The 22,430-nt window shown below is 42.2% G+C and overlaps 1 protein-coding gene across 9 annotated transcripts in view; it reads right to left on the bottom strand.

Moving 5' to 3' along the window:
- TJP2 (tight junction protein 2) overlaps positions 1–22,430 on the bottom strand; it is a 134,036-nt gene that overhangs the window by 47,857 nt on the left and 63,749 nt on the right. The window contains exon 2 of one of the 9 annotated variants that reach the window (XM_029202534.1): positions 14,442–14,510. The exons of 6 other annotated variants lie outside the window; for them this stretch is intronic. Coding sequence is in view for 2 of the 3 variants with exons in the window: in XM_029202542.1 (XP_029058375.1) it covers positions 4,805–4,876 (72 nt within the window). In the remaining variant the exon portion in view is untranslated. Of the gene's footprint in view, positions 1–4,804; positions 5,239–14,441; positions 14,511–22,430 lie in introns of those variants that run through there. 2 more of the 9 variants (XM_029202542.1, XM_029202541.1) reach the window with 2 other exon arrangements.

Here is a 22,430-nt window from a genome sequence, read left to right as displayed (position 1 = left end):
GCTTCCCTGGTAGTGCAGTGGTTGGGAGTCCGCCTGCCAATGCAGGGGTCGCGGGTTCGGGCCCTGGTCGGGGAGTATCCCACGTGCCGCGGAGCAGCTGGGCCCGGGTGCCACAGCTGCTGAGGCCCACAAGCCTGGAGCCCGTGCTCCACCACAAGGGAGGCCACCGCAATGAGAAGCCTGCGCACCACAATGGGGTGCTCTCCACAACTAGAGAAGGACCACGCGCAGCCGCGAGGACCCAACACAGCCAAAAATAAATAAATAAAATTTATTTTTTTTAAAAATTGTGACTTAAAAAAAGAAATAAATAAATTTAAAACAACAAAAAAAGAATTTTTTCTTAAAGGGAAATAGTAAGCAGAAACCCAGCTGTTCAGAACTGAGCATCTCCTTCCATTTCCAGAGAACACCTCCTAACTTCTTGGCACCTTCGGTTTTCAAAGTGGCTTTTGTACAACCAATCCACTATCACCCGGAAGTGACCTTACTAGCATGTATATTTTCCAAGTTTCTTCTCTGCTCTTTACTATACCTTAAAGCTGACAAATTTCAACAAAGTGAATTACTCTGTAAGCTGTGGTAAAATAAATACAGTTGCCAACTCCTCTTTGAATATAGCTATACTCCTGTATATTAAGAAAAACAGCACAGTACCCTGCCCCAAAAATGTATTTAAAAGTCATCAGAAAAGAACCAGTACCATGACAATGACCCCTAGGATTGGGCAGTGCTATAGGGTGGAGGGGAGCACAATGTCCAAAAAGAGTGATATTTAGGTTAAATGAATCAACACAATGAAATACACAGGCACTGAAATAATCATTTAACTTCTGTCCATTTTTAAAGTTTTTTCTTTATGATGCCTGTGTTTTCAATTAGAAAGAGAATTCGTTGTTTTTTTTTGTTTTTGTTTTTTTTTTGCAGTACGCGGACCTCTCACTGTTGTGGCCTCTCCCGTTGCGGAGCACAGGCTCCGGACGCGCAGGCCCAGTGGCCATGGCTCACGGGCCCAGCCGCTCCCAGACCGGGGCATGAACCCCCGTCCCCTGCATCAGCAGGCGGACTCTCAACCACTGCGCCACCGGGGAAACTGAGAATTCGTTTTATATTTTCAGGTCTGCCTGCTATTGGTAGAAGCAGTGGGAATATAAATTGGTATAAACCCTCCAGGGGCCAAATTATTAATATGTCTCAAAATGTAAAATCTACATACCGTTTGATCAATCAATTCCACTTCTAGGAATTTATTCTACAGAAATATTTGCACAAGTGCACAAAGATATACATATAAATTTGTTTACATCTGCTTATAATTTTTAACAGATAATCAATGAAATGTCCAACAACAGATTGGTTACATATATACATATCTATACTTAAATGTCTATTGAGGGGAAAAATCAAGACACAAAACATCATTTTGTTTCTGTTTTTTACTTCCCTGATATATTTATTTTCATAAGCATACAGGAGAAAGACTGGAAGAGTAAATACCAAAAAATATTAAATCTCCCCAGGAGCTGTGGTATGGCAGAGAATATTTTTATGAGTTCAGTGCTTTTAGAATAAATGTCAAAAATAAAAACAGCAAACTCTCCATTAAAAGTTTTGGATTTTAAATTTTTTATCATTTAGCAAAATAAGTGCATTACTACAAAATTTATTTTCAAAATGTTGTCCAAGCACCTGGCTTTTGAAATTCACTGTTCTTCCTTAATAAGATTATACTGTCCTTAAGCATTCCTGTGCTGCCTGCAGTAGTAATTTAAATTCGATTTGGCAGAGAAAGGATGAATCCCTCACCACTACCATGCCAACAGGACTGAATCAAATTTTCAATCAATCAGACCTTGCTAGGTGCCAAAGACTTCACCAACTTGTCATGAAACTGCTCAGATTATAAGTGACTTCTTCTTACCTAGGGTTAATGGGTTGTGACACAAACCACTGACTATTTAAATATAATATTAAAAGAATATATTAAGTGATAAATTTTAAATCTTAATTTTAAAGGTGAGGCAATTAGAGTAAAATAAATTTTAATAGTGCCTTTGAGAATTAAAAGTACACCATGCTGTATTTAGCCCACAAAGCTGTGACTTTTTACAAAGTCTCAGAGAAAACCCTTCATTCATTCATTCATTCACTTATTCACTCACTCACTCACTCAAAAATATTTACTGAGTATCCATTATGTGCCAAGCATGTGGTTTGTGGCACCTGGACTACACTGGTAAAAAAAAAACCAGCCAAAGCCCATGTAGAGCTTACCAACCACAGGTGTGCCCCGAAAAGCCAATCACTGAAAGTCTGCCTCAACTATATACTATCTTTCCAGAAACACAGACACCCCACACAATCACACATATTCCTCAGAAAATCAGCTCCGGGTACATGGCTGGGGACAGCCTACTGGCATGCAGCAACTCAGCTGACAGCTGAGATCAGGCCTTTCGAACTGGGCCAACGGGCTTGGGCCCCACCCAACCTGTGCTGGGATGTGCAGAGATCAGAGAATTGCTGTCAATATTTAGACTGCATGAATGCCGGTAGGGAGCTGCTTAGCCTTTGGAGAGCTTTACAAGCACACATATATCAGAGTAAAGGTACGCGTATTCACAACGCAGTGATTCCTCTCCTGCGCAGAGGCCCAAGAACAATGTGCCAGTATGTGCACATAGATCCACATAGAGAGTATTCACAGCAGCAATGTTTCAACAGCCCAAACCTGGAGACAACCCAAACGATCTCTCAAGAGCAAAACTGACAAATAAATTGTGATATACTATTAAAATGCAATGTTATACTGCAATGAAAATAAACTAGAGCCACACATCCACAACATAGATGCATCTCAAACATAATATGGAGTGAAAAACATCCCAGAAGAATTTATAGAGTGTGCTATCAGTTTTATATAATTCAAAGAGCAAACACTGTTTCATAAAAATGTGAATATTCTTAATATATTCTTGTACACTTAAGATGACTAAAACGATAAGTTTTATGTTATGCGTTTTCTATTACAATGGAAAAAAAATCAAACAAAACCAATCTTTTGTTTAGAGATGTTTGTGTGTATGTATGTGTACGTGACCTGGGGTGAGGCAGAGGAGTGAGAAGGGACCTTGGGTCCATTTTGGTGGAGGGTCCATGGGTATGTGCGATGGGCTCATGGGTATATTTTATAATTATGCTTTATGATTTAGACACGTAATTCTCTGATATGTACCAAACATTTTGTAAGTTAAAGAACACAGGGGAGGGCTTCCCTGGTGGCGCAGTGGTTGAGAGTCCGCCTGCCGATGCAGGGGACACGGGTTCGTGGCCCGGTCCGGGAAGATCCCACATGCCATGGAGCGGCTGGGCCCATGAGCCATGGCCGCTGACCCTGCGTGTCCGGAGCCTGTGCTCCGCAACGGGAGAGGCTACAACAGTGAGAGGCCCGCGTACCGCAAAAAAAAACAAAAACAAAAACAAAAACAAAACAAAACAAAACAGAGGGGAAAGGGGGGCGGGTTCATGAGTGAACAAAGGGTACTCAATGATTCCTGGCCCAAGGACCTCATACCAAATATTTGTTAATGCAGTACAGACTTTGCAAAGCCAAAGAGCAGAAGAAAGTGTGACCGTTTGGACTGGAGGAGGGCAGGGTGGGGATCGTAGCAGTAATTTGAGAGGTGCATGAAGGCAGGCGAGGTGGGGGAGAGGCTATAGCTCTGAGGGAGCAGCAGGCTGCAGAAGATGCCAAGTCTCCTTTTCACCCCAAGAGTCAACATTCCAGCAGCAGGAGGACCTCCGCTTCCCCGCCTCACTTTCACTTTTCCTGTAAGTAGTGTGAATAATCACCCCCACAAAATTGTAATGACTCATTCCTAGACAACACAGGAAGATAAAAGGGGGCCAATTTTTTTTTTTTTTACCATAAATAAAACACTGTGTTAGCAGTAAGGTATTTACATGCAGAATGAGAAAGGGACAAACACAGTTATTCGATCTTTTAAAAAATATTCTCTAGTTGTTATAAAGTTTCTTTCCTTTGAAAAATCTTGGCCAAACAGGTAAATCCCATATTTTACATAAAGAATATGGAAACGTGTTAAAAACCAACCAGAAGGCAAACACCAAAAGTCTTCACTGCCCCAACAGGAAATCTTTAAGCTTTTTGTCTACAAATTGTTGCTTCCCAGTGATGGAGGGTCAGAGCCAAAGCTAAAGATTGATCAACATCTGCCCATAAGGTACATGTTTGATAAAAATCCCATCCACCATAAAAGTAAACACTTACACATGTTATAGTGCTACAGATGTTCAAACTATAAAAGGAAAAAAAGAACAAGGGAAAAGCTTTTTTTCTATCATTTAGAATCTGAGATATAAGAGTATTTTTAAAAAGAATAAGAATATACATTTCTGCAGGATAAGGAAGCAAAACGTTTTTTCCCCAAACAAGAAATTACAATTACCCAAATACAAACAAACATCTAATAGGCAGACTATTAAGTTATCCCCAGGAAGCAACACCGTGCTTGCAGATTCCCAACACATGGAAAACAGCAGCCTTTGATTCAGAAACCCCATAAGAGGCTATCAGTTTTGCATACGTCTGCTAAAAATAATACAAGTATTTTAAAAACCCACCAATGGCTACAACCTGCATCTCACAATTTGTTACTGAAAGCTGCCAGAAGCACAAATAAAGCAAAGGAAAAAGGAACCACTGTGAGAAGGCTCCCCCCACCCAACTTCCACAAAAGAAAGGTCAGGAAAGAAAAAGGGGAGAGCTTATAGAGGGACTCACACGGACTTTCAATCTCCCCAACTTTTTAACAGCCTGGATCCACATCCTCTGGAGGACCTGAGTGGTCTTCATGGCCCCTGGAGGTTAAGCAACCAGACCACTGCCTACATCCCAGGCTGCTCACCCATTGCCATCACTCCACGTGGTTACGTAAGGCAGATACAATAGTGGCCCACATTGCCAGCAAATCCTGTTGTCATCTCTCAGTGACACATCCATACAGCAGGGAGGCCAAACGCTTTGAAAAGCACCACTTGTGAGGAGAAAAGAAAGCAGTCTGGATTTGCACCGCTCTTTTAGCTTTCTTTTCCTCCCTCTCTCCTGTGCCAGGGAACCAGAGAACTGGAGTAAATATTCCTTTTAGACATGCAGAATGATTCAATATCCAAGTAGAAATTATTAAGTAAGTAGGGCATTCTAGAGACACGTAGAGAAGTTTTATTTACATAGATGCTCCCATACACACACATACGAACACACACACACACACACACACACACACACACACAAGAAAAGCATAAACCGGCTGAACAGCTACTGGTAATGTTTCAGAAGAATGGAATTGCTACTGTTACCTAGAAAATTAAAAGGCATGAAGATAAGAAGTTGCTCATCCTTGGAGATACGTAAATCTGTACTTGGGCTGCTGGTGCAGCTCAGAGCCACCGCAGGGACAGAACGCTCACGAAGCAGAGCTTCTTCCTCTCTCTCCCCTTTCTGTAAATTTCGAAGATAAAAGAATAATAAAGTGCCCTGCTATCCATTTCTCTATCTGTCTTTACCACTTGTGGGGGTGGGGTGGAAAAGCACATTTTGGGTTTCTGAACAGCTAAGAAAGACTGTATGGGATACCGGGGGTTTGAAAGTTGGGCTTGGGATTTTGGAAGCATGGTCTCAGGGAGCTGGGGGTCCTTTTCACTACCGCAGTGTATGTGACACCAATGGGCCAGAGCGAGTGAGAGTGAGCCCCCTGACTTATTTAAGGTTGAGATGTGAAATAAACGTGGACCACGAGATGCAGACCATATAGGAAGCAACTTGAAGCAGACGCAAGGACGTGAGTTTTAAAGGCAGACGATCTGGGGGCAATCTGTGTTCCGTCACTTAGCTGTGGGCCTCGGATAATCTGTCTCCTTCACGAAATGGGGATAACACACCTACACCTTGGAGGGCGAATGTCAGCCTGGGATGAGGCAACCTTTCCCTACAAAGTGCACTGCTGAACGGGCACTCAAACATGTTCATGTCCTTCCCTTGGACCCTACAAGAGTAAGTCCTTCAGAAGTGTTGGGACAGCAAAATAGGATAGGAAATGAATGAAAGTTTGTTTCAAATCTTACACTGGGCAGGGCAGGGAGGACAAAGGAGTCCCACTGAAGCAGGACCCTTAGAAGCCGAGGGGATGCTCAGGACGCGACCCCGGCTGACCAGACAGGACCAGCCCAGGGCCCCAGGCGCAGAGAAGCAAGGACAGAGGGCACAAAGCAGCTCACTCCTTTACTGTGACTGTCCTTAGTAAACACTCCTGCTTCCCCGATGAGGAAATAAACACTTCTTTCCCTTACATTTATGCATATTGCCCAGAACTCACAGGCATCCCACAAGTTAAAAATTCAAGATTCTTCTTCAATGATTTCCAAAAGTCACAGTCTCTGCCATCGCTCACTCTTTTTTAAAAATTGTGCTAAAAAAACTGCATAACATAAAATGTATCATCTTAACCATTTCTAAGTGTTCAGTTCAGTAGTGTTAGGTCCGTTCACGTTGTTGTGAATCTCCAGAACTTTTTTGTTGCCAATCTCCAGAACTTTTTCATCTGGCAAAACTGAAACTCTATACCCATTGAACAACTCCTCATTCCTTCTCCTCTCAGCCCCTGGCAACCACTACTCTACTTTCTGTTCCCATGAATTTACTCTGAATATCTCATGTAAGTGAAATCATACAGTATTTGACTTTTGGTCTGGTTTATTTCATTTAGCATAATGTCCTCAAGGTTCATCCTTGTAACACGTGTCAGCCTTTCCTTCCTTTTTAAGGCTGAATAATATTCCACTGTATACATATGCCATATTTTATTTATTCATCCACCAATGGACACTTGGGTTCCTCTCACCTCTTGGCTATTGTGAATAATGCTGCTATGAATGGAGGTGTGCACATATACTAATTCTTTACTCATTCATTCAACAAATGTTTACCAAGTACAATATGCCAGACCTTGAGGATCAAATGAAGATCAGATCATACACAGCGCTGCCTTCAGGAAGTCTGACAGCAGCTAGCACCTGACCCACCTGGCTGAGTGGGGAGTGGGAGGTGTTTCTCATGAGCAAGGGACATTGAGATGAGGTCTGTAGAGTGAATACAATTGGAGATGAGGTCTGTGAGAACAGCACAGGGCAAAGACCCTGAAAAAAAGAAAGGCAGGAGGGGCCGCTAGTGAAAAGGCCATCAGAACCCCTGCAGCCTGTTCTGATGAGCAGCTATTCTACCAGTGGCATCAAAAGGACACTTTGTGGTGGACAGCTGCCTCCATGAGAAGATCTCAATAGTTTAGGGATTTACCTTTTCCAAGATCCCTAACTTCCATAGTCACATATTCGAGAAACATCTACCGAGCAACTAGACACCCGCCCTGTGGACAAAAGAAAAATTACCCTACATCATCACCCTCAGGCAGTCACAGTGCAGCGGGGAACTGGCACACGTAAACAGTAATCACAAGTCAATGCAACTACAACAGCAGACGAATATACAAGGCTCATTCGTTCAACGAATATTCCCCAAGAACCCAGCAGGTGTCAGACACTGCTGTAGATGCCGGCGGGAGTACAACCCAGTGTCCTCCCCTCACAGGGAGGATTTTAACGGAGATAACAGACAAGTAAACATATATTATAATCTCCAGTAGCAGTAAATGCCATGGGATGCGACAGTGGAAAGAATGAATCATAAGAAAACCTGGACCTCTCTCCAAGGAGAGGGAACAGCAGATGCAAAGGCCACGAGGTGAGAAACAAGCTTACAATCATGAAAGAAAAAAGGCTACATGGGGCTGGAGCAAGGCGACCCCTGAAGTAATGGCAGGTATATACAATGTGAAATTGATGGCATGAATGCGTGTTATTAATAACCGGGATGGGAGGTCTGCGGTGGATGGAAGTGTGCCCCAGTGGCAGGGGAGGCCCTCCTGCGTTCTACGCGAGCTCGGTGCTGACAGATGACTAACTTGTCCGGCGGGTGGATGACCTGGGGAGGGAACTGCAGAGCAGGAGGGATAATCTGTAAGGTGTGTGCAAGACACTGCAAGCACTCGGTGTGGCTGGGAAGTAAGCTGTTTAATAACACACATGGGATGCTACGTCCTCAGCACGGACAGATGTGTTAAATAACTTAATTACAGCTTGGGAGTCTTAAAACACACAGCCATCCTGGAAACAGGAGACCAGACGGCTATGGGAACTGGAACGGAAGGAAGCCATTAACACTCAGCAGGCACCTCGCCCATGGCTCTCAGTTTTTCACTGATGCCCACAACCCTGTGAGTTAGCTACGACTGTCTCCATTCTACAAACAGGAAAGCTGAAGCCGTAATTCACACAGTTAACGCTGTCAGATACGGATGTGAGGCTGGAGCCCCACCCCAGATTTGATTCCTTTTCTATGTGTAGAATGTGATGTGTGCTTTGCACACACTAAGTAAGCCCTTAATAAATATTATGTGGACACCTCATAAGGAAGGAAATAAAAGGAGAGAGGAAGAAAGCAAGTAAGACAGAAGGAGCACAAAGTGAAATCATCAAGGTTCCCAGGAGGCTCCATACAGCAGATATGAAATCTTGGGAGACCACCACCAGGATAAACTGGGCTAATGGTTACCTGCACCAGGATTCCTATGGTGTTTTTTTTTTTTTTTTTTTTGCGGTACGCGGGCCTCTCACTGTGTGGCCTCTCCCGTTGCGGAGCACAGGCTCCGGACGCGCAGGGTCAGCGGCCATGGCTCATGGGCCCAGCCGCTCCGCGGCATGTGGGATCTTCCCGGACCGGGGCACGAACCCGTGTCCCCTGCATCGGCAGGCGGACTCTCAACCACTGCACCACCAGGAAAGCCCCCTATGGTGTTTTTATGCTGTGTCCAGTATGTCATTTTAGAAGGCATCTCAAGAGAGAGTATAAACAAACAGCCAGCCAGCCTCAGGATGGGTGGGCAAACCGTAGCCCACCTACCTCTAGCTGATCACAGGGCTTTTGTGTTTCACCCTCCCCCCACCCTTCCCCCAGGAAATTGGTCTTATTTTAATGGCTGTGAATTAGTCAAAATTCTCTTCACCAGACCCAGTTTTGAAACACCCGTCAAATAAGTACACAGGAGCCCCTTTTCCCTAGAAAAGGCGAAAAATTGCTCTTCCTAAAATGAGTAGTTTTTAAAATTATAAACCAAGTCTTTGGCTTCAAGGCACTTGCCCGTGTCTCTTCAAAGCCAAACCCTTCCTGGTAGCAGTAAACTAGTAAGCAGTGAGTTAAACAACCCCTTATGTAATTCTTGGTTTCAAAAAAAAAAAATCTTTCATAGTTTATTCCATAAGTATTTCATGTTCAAATGCGACTACAATGTCACCACTAGCTCCTTACCCTCCCTTCACAACTCACGAAGGTAACCGCTGACAGGGAACAACTAGTGCGCACGGTGTGCTCATAGCACACAACTCACAGCGGACACAGCCTGGGTGTGACCAGGGTTAAAGAAAAAAGCTACACACAGAAGTTTAAAGAGGGATTCTTGATAGCTCAACAGAATTCACAGGATTAGATTCTAGAGTTATTGCTGATGGGTACCAGAGTATCTACCTAAGGTAAAATTTCAGTGCGTATTTAAGGAAATAATAGAGAACTGGGAGAGGATGACAGTATTCCTAGGGGTGCAATCTGCAGTTTTGAAAGCAGTTGTGCTGAAAGGCACAAAGCAATGAACCCAGACTCCCAGGAAGACACTTCCAGCCAAGACTCTGCCCCTCCCAACTGATCCATGACCTTGGGCACCCACTCAACTCCATTGCCACTTGGTGAAAACAAGTATATCATCATCTGTTTCACAGGGTGAAATGAAGCAAACTCCCACAAAAACACTGTAAAATCCAGGCCAGTAAACCTTCAATGGGGAGGTGGGGTTGTCATAAATACCCCTGACAATGGCAGCCACATAACATGGTGGGAATAGCCCTGTAGGTCACTGCACATGCCTGGGTCCATGTTCATCTCTCACACACTCTACAAGCTCTGTGACCTTGAGCAGTTTGCTTGTTGAGGCTCAGTTGCCTCATCTATAAAATGGGCTCAAAATCCCTACCCTATTATAATTGTTGTGAGGACTGAATGGAGTAATGCTTGTAAAGAGCCTTGCCCATTGCCATCAAACAATCACCATTCTCCGTAAAGGTCTCCACCATTAGTTCTGTAGCAGCAATGTAAGGTGACCACTCCCAAGTAAGAAACTGTTTTCTTTCTCCCAGAAGAAATCACACTCTCCCAGAGTATGATTAACTGCAATAAGGACACATATGGAAGCCAAGGGAAATGAAAATATATGTCCACACAAACACCTGTACACAGATGTTCACAGCAGCACTACTTATCATAGCAGAAAAGTGGAAACCATTCAAATGTCCATCAAATAATAAATGGGTAAACAAAGTGTGGTATATGCATATAATCGACTATTATTCAGCCTATTAAGGAAAGAAATACCAATACATGCTCCAACAAGGATAAACCTTGAAAACACTATTAAAGAAGCCAGATGCATAATATTTCAAGAAATCACAAAATATTATGATTGCATTTATGTAAAATGTCCAGAAGAGGCAAATCCATAGAAACCAAACGTAGACTAGTGGTTGCCTAGGAATAGGGGAATACGGGGAGAAATGTGGGGTGACTGGCTAAATGCGTACAGGGTTTCCTCTTTGGGGTGATAAAGATGTTCTAAAATTGATATGGTGTTGGTTGCACAACTCTGTAAATATACTAAAAACCACTGAATTGTACACTTTTATTTCGTGAACTATATCACTACAGCTTTTCTTTTTTTAATTTAAAGAATGCATCATGGATTCTGCAGTCAGAAAGTGGGGATTCTTTTTTTTCTTTTTTGGCTGCGCCACATGGCTTACGGGATCTTAGTGGCTTACGGAATCTACCAGGGATTGAACCTGGGCCCTCAGCAGTGAGAGGGTGGAGGTCTAACCACTGGACTGCCAGGGAATTCCCAGAAAGTGGGGATTCTAATCCTTGCTCCACCACTTCCATTACTTAACTTCTCCTTGCTTCAGTTTCCCCCATCTGTAAAGCAGCGGTAGTCAGAAGACCCACTCCCCTAGAGTTGTTGTGAGAATTTAATCAGGTAATTCATGTACAGAACTCAGGGTGGTGCTGCACACATAACCAATGCTCTGCCATTTTCAGCTATTATCATTACCATAATTATTGGACCCATTTTACAGAAAAGAAGACTGAAGTCAGAGAAATAAAGTAACTTGTTTGAGGTTATACAAGTTAAAGGTGGCAGAGGATAGATTCTAACCCTTGTCAGTGTGGCTACAAAGCCTGTATCCTTTCGACTGAAGTACGTTGCCTCTTTCACTATACAGCGATTGTGCCTTTCAGAACCTACCCATGAGTGATGAGTCCCTGGCCTTGAAACCAACCAACCAACCAAAAAAAAAAAAAAAAGCCATGGTTGTTGGTGCTTGGGCACCAGACCTGCAACGGATCCAATCACTCTGACAACTCAGAACATCTTAAAAAGCATGATGGTCACTTTCAAGCAGTTGGCCTGGGTTCAGTCAATCCAGCTCAGTAACTCTTCCTCAGTGACTTGGTAAGAAGAGAGTGCAGGAAGGGAATAGGGTTGGACTTTATTTTATTTCATTTCTGGCTCTTTCAATAACCAGTTAGGTGTAAGTTCCCTAACGGCTGTGCCCCTGTGAAAACACGTTTAAATGAGGGGGCATGACATACACCATTATTAACTGAACGTCACAATGTGCCAGACACTGTGCTAAATGCTTTATGGCTCTTGACCACTGATCCTTCCAAAAACTATAAAATTTCTCCCTTTTTACATATGAAAACATAAAGGCCTGATGATCCACAAAACAAGGAATTAAGAAGCTTCAATTAAAATTAAAAACTTCTTCTCTGTGAAAGACAATGTCAAGAGAATGAGAAGACAAACCACTGACTGGGAGAAAATATTTGCAAAACACACATCTGATAAAGGACTGTTATCCAAAATATACAAAAGAACTCCTAAAACTCAGCAATAAGGAAACAAACTATTGGATTAAAAAATGAGCCAAAGACTTCAAGAGATACCTCACCAAGAAGATATACACGTGCCAAATAATCATATGAAAAGATGCTCCACGTCGTCGAGGAAATGCAAATTTAAGTAACAATGAGACACCACTACATACATATTAGAATGATCCCAATCTGAACAATGACAACACCAAATGCTGGTGAGGATGTGGACCAATGGGACCTCTCATTCACTGTTTGTGAGAATGCAAAATGGTGCAGCCACTGTGAAAGACAGTTTGGTAGGCTCTTAAAAAAACTAAACATACTCTTACCATACGATCTAGCAATCATGTTCCTTGGTATTTAACCAAAGGAGAAGAAAGTTTATGTTCACACGAAATCTGCATGTGGTTTTTAGCAGCTTTATTCATAACTGCCCAAACTTGGAAGCAACCAAGACGTCCCTCTTGTAGGTGAATGGATAAATAAACTGTGGCACTTCCAGACAAAGGAAATATTATTCAGTGCTAAAAAGAAATGAGCTATGGAGCCATGAAAAGACATGGAGGAACCTTAATGCATATTACAGTTGGCCTCTGTATCTGCAGGTTCTGCAGATTCAACCAACCATGGACTGAAAATATATTAAAAAAAAAAAAATTTCAGAAAGTTCCAAAAAGCAAAACTTTGGGGGGGGGGAGGGATAAATTAGGAGTTTGGGATTAACATATAAACATGACTATATATAAAACAGATAATCAACAAAGACCTACTCTATAGCACAGGGAACTCTACTCAATATTCTGTAATAACCTACATGGGAAAAGAATCTGAAAAAGAATGGATATATGTATGTGTATATGTACAACCACTTTGCTGTACACCTGAAACTAACACAACATTGTAAATTAACTATACCCCAATATAAAATAAAAATTAGAAAAAAGGATTTCTTCACAGTGATGCTATATTTCTGTACTTCCAGTATCTTTTCACTAAAGAAAAATAAAATATGAATACTGTAATAAAAAAAAAAACAAAACTAAAAAAACTTCAATTTGCCACATGCAAGCAACTATTTACATAGCATTTACATTATATTATTAGATATTATAAGTAATCTAGTGATAACTGAAAGTATACAGGAGGAACTGCCTGGGTTACGTGCAAATACTATGGCATTTTATATAAGGGACTTACTTGAGCATCCCTGAAATTTGGTATCCACCTTGGGTCCTGGAACCCATTTTTATATACATATATATATATATGTTTATATATATATATACACATATATGTACATATCCTGAGATATTAAGGGACTCGCACACAACTCCACAGCTAGTAAGTGGATGGTCATGATCTGAATCCGGATCTGCGTAAGTTCAATTTTAGTAAGATACGAGGCAAAAACAAAAACACACCATCAACAGATAATTACATTTAAGACCTCTATGTTCACAGTTCTGCTACACTAAGTTACAAAGTATAATTATAATTTAACAGGCCATTCTTATTTGTAATCACAAAGAAGCCATTAATAAGCCAAAAAAGGAGCTAATTTGGCAACACAGACACAGCCCTGTCTACTCTATGATTTTAAATCTAAGCCCATAAACTTTAAAATATAGCTTTACTTAAAAAAACAAACATGTACAAACCACCACCCATGCTGGTACCAAGGTATATAAACTGCTTTGTCAAAAGGCAGGTTAGAAAACCAATTAGTGTGGTCAGCTAAATCCTGCCAGCAGGACTGGCCCTGTATTAAATACCCAAGGTCAACTGTCCCTCCCAGACCCAAGGCACCATCAGAGGATAGCTCACACAGAAAGGAGCAACACGGGGCTTCCCTGGTGGCACAGTGGTTTAAGCATTCGCCTGCCAATGCAGGGGACATGGTTTCCATCCCACATGCCGCGGAGCAACTAAGCCCGTGCGCCACAACTGCTGAGCCTGTGCTCTACAGCCCATGAGCCACGACTACTGAGCCTGCGTGCTACAACTACTGAAGCCTGCGTGCCTAGAGCCCGTGCTCTGCAACAAGAGAAGCCACTGCAATGAGAAGCCCGCGCACCGCAACCAAGAGTAGCCCCCGCTCGCGGCAACTAGAGAAAGCCTGTGTGCAGCAGCAAAGACCCAATGCAGCCAAAAATAAATAAATAAAATAATTTTTTTTTAAAAAAGGAGCAACATGACGCTTCTGCCATATTTCAGTGTGCCTGGTTAATCCCCAGAAAGTTAGGAAGCCTACAGACAGAGTCCTGAGCCTCAGAGACATGCCTTTCCTGTGAGAATTGGGGAATAAATGCAGGCACATAAAGAAACTCACCTTTAGATACTGTATTGCCAACACCTGAGAGCCTCATAGAAATGCAGAATCTCAAGCCCTTCCTTGGACCTGTGGATTATAATATGCATTTTAACAAGAGCCCCCCTGTGATTAATGTGCACATTAAAGGTGGAGAAAGAAGCACGGGTCCCCAACAGAACTTTGCACCATGATGACAGTGTTCTTTCTGTAGCTGTGCTGTCCAATATGGTAACCACTAGCCACTTGCGGCTACTGAGCACTTGAAATGTGGCTACTGCAATTAAAGAACTGAATGTCTAACTTTTAATTTAAATTAACTGTAAACAGCCACATTTAGTAAATAATTAGCCATGTCCCTAGCAATCCTTTAATGCTGTTTCCAATTTTTTGCTACATAGCAAATACTATGGCAGCCACTGTTGTGCATGTAGCCACTCCCCCCCATAATTTGCAGTATTTCTGAATTAAAGAGCATACTCATTTCTAAGCCTTTTCATGTGTACTGACCTATTACTTTTAAAACAAGTTCTAGCAATTTACAGTGCTGTATCAAGATGAGTCAAATGTCATTTTGAGAACAAAATACTACTTATTTACAGAAGCAGTGCTTGTTTCCATACTTTAAAGATCTTTCTGGTATTCTTTTAAAACTTTTCCTGCAAGAAAAGGAAGAGATTGTGGGGAAAAGAATATTTTGAACTCCTGTAGGCACATCGATATAACTTAGCAAATGACCCTTTGAAAACACTAATTTAACTAGCTCTCAGTAAGAGACACAATAATTTTCTATTAAATCGTTAATCTATGGATGAGATTTAAAAGTTTACAATTTATGGCTTTAACTGCCTAAGTATTTGTTATACATTTTATTATTTTTAATTTTTTAATTGAAGTAGTTGGTCTACAGTGTTGTGTTAATTACTGCTGTACAGCAAAGTGATTCAGTTATACATATATATATACTTTTTAAAATTTACTTTCCCATTATGGTCTATCATAGGATACTGAATATAAGTTCTCTGTGCTATACAGTCAGACCCTGCTGTTTATCCATTCTATATATAATAGCTTACATCTGCTAACCCCACCCTCTCACTCCATCCCTCCCTCAACCCCCTCTCCCTGTGCAACCACCCGTCTGTTCTTTATGTCTGTGATTCTGTTTCTGTTTCATAGATAGGTTCGTTTGTGTCATATTTTAGATTCTGCATGTAAGTGATATCATATGGTATTTGTCTTTCTCTTTCTGACTGACTTCACTTAGTATGATAATCTCTAGTTGCATCCATGTTGCTGCAAATGGCATTTGTTCTTTTAATGGCTGAGTAGTATTCTACTGTACATATGTACCACATCTTCTTTATCCATTCACCTGTCCATGGACGTTTTGGTTGTTTCCGTGTCTTGGCTATTGTGAATACTGCTGCTATGAACGTAGGGGTGCATGTATCTTTTTGAATTATAGTTTTGTCTGGATATATGCCCAGGAGTGGGATTGCTGGATCATACGGTAATTCTATATATTTTTAGTTTTCTGAGGAACCTCCATACTGTTTTCCACAATGGCTGCACCAACCTACATTCCCACCAACAGTGTAGGAGGGTTCCCTTTCTCCACACCCCCTCCAGCATCTGCTATTTGTAGACATTTTAATGATGGCCATTCTGACTGTTGTGAGGTGATACCTCATTGTAGTTTTGATTTGCATTTCTCTAATAATTAGCGATGTTGAGAATCTTTTCATGTGCCTATTGGCCTTCTGTATTTCTTCTTTGGAGAAATGTCTATTTAGGTCTTCTGCCATTTTTTGATTGGGTTTGTTGTTGTTGAGTTGTATATTTGTTGTACATTTTAAATATCATAAACTTGACAATGGAATGTGTACTTGCACAGTACATTCAGAATAATGAGTGTGCACTGTATCTCAGGGAATCAACGGAGGAAAACAAAGACCCACTTGGTTATTCAAGAATACACTCCATTCAGGGGAGGGGACAGCAAAGACTAGAGACAGGAAGGGGAAAGGTGAGGTTTCCTACATCCAGCTCCCACACCAATGAAAGGTGGGAGCCCAAGCAAGTTATTAAAAATAATGAAAATGCACATCAGCAAGCTTTACTAATGATTTTGACTTAATAAGAAAACAGAGCAGATGAAATGGAAGCAAGTTGTACCTAAATAGTTAGGCTTCTAATTTTTTCTTCTCAGGACAAAATTGAAAGAAGAAGTTCAGATGTTTGAAACAGCCTTATTGCTAAACTTAGAAAGAGACCACATTCTTTGATCTAGTATCTTGTATGGCATTATTATATAAACTGAGTTGAATGGACAGTCCATAAAAAAATGTGTAGGACACCCTCCTGTCCCCACTCTTTGCCACTGTTTTCCTTTATTGGTGACATGGGAAATTTCAGATATAAGTCAATATTATTTTTTAAATTCTGAATTAAACAATGTTGAGCTCCTCTCAAAAAACCTGCCTATGCCAAGTAACATAAATTGTTGGCAGAAATTGTATGTGATCTTAAAGCATAAAAAGGCACCCAACATTTCCCTTTTGTGGAATTTGTGGTTATTAGGAAATCAGCAAAGGCCACCGCATAGTAACAGACATATAACCCACTAGGTGGCGCAATGATGCAGAAATAAAAAAGATTGCTGTTTCAAATTTAAAACTTCAAAACGTAATTCGGGGAGATTAGAAACAAACTTTAAAAATTACAATAAAACCCCACCATTATAGCTTTTATAAGAGGCAAGGTACATTTGCAACTCGAAGGAGAAAACTAAAAGAGGAAAATTACACTTTTATTTGTCACCCATTAATATTTTTTAAAAAGCTACTAGATATTACAATCAATTAACATCCTATGAGGTTTTTGACCCTGCTCTGGTTGTGGGATAGTCAAAGCAATTTAAACCATCTGGAAGGTAGAAGACAGCACTTTCTAACTGTTAATCGCAGGACCTAATTGGTATGGTGGTACATATTCCAAGAGAAAAAGTTACAGGATTTAGAGTTTCACGTAGAATGTGGAGTCTATTCACTGGTTCATTCAATAAATATTTATTAAACACCTTTTTCATGCCAGGCTTTGTACTGAGCACTAGAGATTAAACAGTGAGGAAAATAAACAAGGTCCTGCCTTCATGGAGCTTACAGGCTAATGGGGGCCCAGCTGTAAATCAAGGAGCTTGTCAGCAACTGTAGAACTAAAACTGTGACACGTGCTTTAAAGGGCAAGTACAGAAAGGTCTAGAATAGGAAGAAATGGCCTCTCCAAGGACATCAGGGAAGGCTTTCCTTCTTAGTGACCCCGTGGAAATAGGGAATGCAACCCACTGAGGGAGGACAAGATGAGAGACCACCACCACGGCTGAGGCACAAAGAGGGAGGCAGATGGGGGAGCCTGGGTCTCAGAAAAGATCTTGGTCTCATTTATGAGTAAAGTAAGTAAAAGTCTGAGGCAGACCAATGGCACAAGTGGATTTGTAGTTTTATATATTTGAGTCCAAAGTCCTCATTTTACTGAGAAGCAGAGAAGAAATCTAAGCCTAGGTCAATAGCCCCAGTAGATTACTGGGTACAAGAGGTGGGAAGAAGGAAGTAAGGGAGAGGTGCACTGAATTCCCAGGGCAGTAACGGCTTTCTCAGGGCAGCTGAACCCCAGGGCCCACCCAAGGGTTTAAGCCCCAGTCAAGATCCCCTTATACTGTGAGGAAAGAATAAAGCAAACCATAATTTCTAAGCCAAGTTCCAAAGCCACCTCTGCAAGTACATAATTTAGGAGTGGGCAAGAAACTGCTATCAGGGCAGGAAACAGGAATGTTTACCAGGCATTCTGAGAAATGGATGCAGACACCAAAATAAGCCAAAGGACCAAGGGAACAAACTGCACCATCAAGAGTACTCATCAGGGGGAATTCCCTGGAGGTCCAGTGGTTAAGACTCAGTGCTTTCACTGCTGAGGGCCAGGTTTCAATCCCTGGTCAGGGAACTAAGATCCCACAAGACCCGAGACACGGCCAAAAAAAAAAAAAGAGTGCTCATCTGAAGAAAGGCAACAACCAAAACCTGTCTATTGAAAGAAAATTCAGGTAAGGACTTCTACTGCATTTGCCAGAAGACTCAGGCTTCTGCTTCCCCGGAGGGCTGGGGCCAGGGTCCAGACAACAACACAACACGCTGAGCTCTCTCCAGCTGTTCTAGTTTGTCAGTGGATGAGTTCTTGGTTTGTCATTAAGCAGCTGTAAAACCTCTAAGTTTGCTGAACATCTCAGGTGTTAATACCCACCTCACAGGGTTCTTGAGAAGATCAAGTGGAATTTTATGTGGAAGTTTTTTTGGTTTTTTTTTTGCGGTACGCGGGCCTCTCTGTTGTGGCCTCTCCCGTTGCGGAGCACAGGCTCCGGACGCGCAGGCTCAGTGGCCATGGCTCATGGGCCCAGTCGCTCCGCGGCATGTGGGATCCTCCCGGACCGGGGCACGAACCCGTGTCTCCTGCATGGGCAGGTGGACTCTCAATCACTGAGCCACCAGGGAAGCCCTATGTGGAAGTTTTTACAAACCAGAAAGTTTCACACAAATGAAGAGTACTTCCTATATTAAATAAATCTCACTCTAAAAAAAGGCAGTATGATACACATTTAATAAAAGATTTTAGAAATAGATAGCATTTAGTCATTCAGCATTTAAGTATCTACTATGACTCAGGCTTTGAAAACAAAGGCCTATCGACGTAGAACACAGTCCCCACTCTCAAAGGTTGCCTTTTTTAGGATACAGAAAGGCCTGGAATAGTCTAGAGAACAATGGCAGTGAATGTGTACTGAACTGGGGTATCAGTCACTGATCTATCAGCCTCAAGCCTTTCCAAATCCATTAATTCCTCTTCTGCGTTACATTTCTTCACGACTTTGACCATGACGGTGGTTTATCATATCTTTGAAGTCCCCCCCCGCCCCCGCCACAGGAAAGAATGAATTGTTTGGAAATGAAATAGCCAACAACTTAGAAATGCGACAAACATTATCTGTTCCAAAGCTGGAAATGCAGAGCATAAATAAGAAAATCCAAAACACAGACACATGTTTTATCGTAGAGGGACATCTCAGTTTTATGGCCTTTCAACATCTTAAAACCAAAAAGAGCTTTGACATATACTTTCTCCACACTTTCTTGTACTTAAGTTACTGCTTAACCAGAGAAAGTCTACACTCATAATTTCTCGACTGGCCTGTTACCAGTCACCTTCCGAGACTGAAACCAGAAGCAAACCAGCCCTTCAGTGCTAAGATCCATACTCTTCTGCATCTGGCTTTCCCATAGCCAAGGGGGACCTTGGACAAGAGTGTCCTCATAAAGCCAGAACCTTTCATAAGTCAGCATCTGACATACCTATACCCAGATGGCAGAAAAACTGCCTAGAAACCAAGCATCCTGCTTCTGGAAGTTCTAAACTAGTGCCCAGCAAACATTTATTTAAAGGGCCACATAGTATATATTTTAGGCTTTGCAAGTAGAGGATATTAAATAGATACTTAAATAGCAACTTAAAGTGTAACCATTAAAAAAAGGTAAGAATAATTCTTAGCTACCAGGCAGGAAAAAACCCAAAAAACTGCCCAACCAGGCAGCCGGCTATAGTGTGCCAACCCCTAGTCCATACTTATGCAAAATTTAATAACTGACTAGTAATAGATGGGCAGGTGTCTGTTCACCAAGCAAGGCACCACGTTTAGCCAGCGAGGTGCTCACAACCAGCACACAGAGAGGTGCACACACTTCTTGATTCCTGCTTTCCTTCACCTTGGTTTTCACTTCTATCCTCAATAAGCCTTAGAATTATACTCAGCACCCAGTCACTATTTGGGGATAATCCTGTTTTGTTTGCTTCTTTCTTTCTTTTCTTCTTCTTTTTTTATTTATTTTTGTGGTACGTGGGCCTCTGCCTGTTGTGGCCTCTCCCGTTGCGGAGCACAGGCTCCGGACGTGCAGGCTCAGCGGCCATGGCTCACGGGCCCAGCCGCTCCTCGGCACGTGGGATCCTCCCGAACCGGGGCACGAACCCGTGTCCCCTGCATCGGCAGGCGGACTCTCAACCACTGCGCTACCGGGGAAGCCCTCTTTTCTTTTTTTAATTAATAAGGCATAAGTTTTTAGTGGGTACCTAATACAAAAGTTAGGTCAATTCAAAGTGAACTCGGGACTTCCCTGGTGGTCCAGTGGTAAAGAATCCACCTTCCAGTGCAGGGGACGCGTGTTCCATCCTGGTCGGGGACTAAGATCCCATGTGCTGCGGGGGCAGCTAAGCCCACGCACCACAACTACTGAGCTCGAGCGCCTCAAAGAGAGAGCCCGCGTGCCACAAACTACGGAGCCCACGCGCCCTGAAGCCTGTGCACCACAACTAGAGAGAGAAAACCCGCACGCCACAACTAGAGAGAAGCACAAGCGCTGCAACGAAAGATCCCGCGCATGCCTCAACAAAGAAAGATCCCGCGTGCCGCAATTAAGACCCAATGCAGCCAAAAATGTTTTAAAAAGCAAAACAAAACAAAGTGAAGTACACTTGGTTTTGGTAGCAACTTAACTTCTCTGGTTATATTTTACCTAAAAAATCTGAACTTGTTCACAATTTCCAATCACATACCACAGGGGAAACTGGCCTGAGATCAGAATCTGGCTTCAGATAATCCTCCAAGTGGATGATTAACTACAGGTAGGCGCGTTATCAACACGCTTATTGGGCAAGAATGAGGAGATGTGTTGGACACAGAGAAGTAAAAACCTTTGCTCCTGACCTCAAGCTGGGCTGCTGTCTGTGTACCCTCACAAAAAGACAGTAAGGGTGCGGCACCCACAATCCAAGACAAATTTAAAGAGAACGTGAAAACACTAGAAGTTTCCGTTGCCCACCATGAAGTCTGACTTAGAATCTGGTCAGAATTCTATATATCCAGCTTGTGTCAGGGCTGAACTTAGAACCAATAATCAGCATTTCTAATTGTGTCAACCTTATTAGACTGTCCATGGAAGCTCATCAAACTCATCAATTCTGGATCCTGGGAGAAGAAAGCCATGCAGTGAGGCAATGAGGAAAAGACAAAAGCACCCTTAATAAGACTCCAGGGGGAACAGGAAGAAGCAAAGTTTATATCTGGAGCCTTTCTAGCTCTTTCTACCCCTTGCTGGTTGCTCTGGCTTTCAAGGTCCTCCTACCCCAAAGCATTCAAAGGTGAACTCCCAACACACAACGTCTGCTCCATCAGCAAAATGTTCTGGCTCCCAAATTCCCTCTCTACCTTTATCCCCAACCCAAACTCTCACTGTATCAACGCTTTCAGTCTCAGCTAGATATCAGAAAAAGATGACCTACTTCCCACTAAGTGTGAGTGCCTGGTAACCTACACCTCTCGGTGTTTTTTTAAAAGATGTACCTTGACCCTGATGAAACTCGTGATGGAATTCTGATCCTTAACAGGCAAGTTCACAAACACAGCACATCAAAGATGAACATTCTTTCGAATTCCACAATCCAGACGCTTTGTAGCCACAACCAGTTTTTCTTGACATTAATTACAATTGTTGTTTTCTGTGGGATGGGATTACACAGTCATTTCTAACTAGAGGCTGTGGACTTGAAGACAGTGGACTCTCTCTCACTTGACAAGACAGTCTTAATATTTCTATAACAAAATTATGATTTTAACTAGTTGTCTATGAAATCTACTTCCCCATAAAGCTGTGTCTTACACACCTTAGCGTCTTTGGGGCATCCTACGGTAATGGACACCAACGGGTCACTGAAGAATGAAAACATCTCTTAAAAACACTGATATTTCATTGTGACTCATGATTCCCTGAAGGAAAAATTTCTGTATACTTTCAGTGATAATGTGTAAAATCCTTCAAATCAACAGAGGGCCGTTAGCTTCTCCCTCTTATTTCTCTGCTCATATGATTCTGAAAAGCAGAGGCTGGGAGTTGAAAGCACCTATAGGTT

Source organism: Monodon monoceros, unplaced genomic scaffold (assembly GCF_005190385.1).
Source record: "Monodon monoceros isolate NGI ecotype Baffin Bay Population unplaced genomic scaffold, NGI_Narwhal_1 Super_Scaffold_5, whole genome shotgun sequence".
Classification (NCBI taxonomy): domain Eukaryota; kingdom Metazoa; phylum Chordata; class Mammalia; order Artiodactyla; family Monodontidae; genus Monodon; species Monodon monoceros.
Note: the sequence above shows the minus strand (reverse complement) of the source record. Positions and strands in the feature narration are given on the sequence as shown.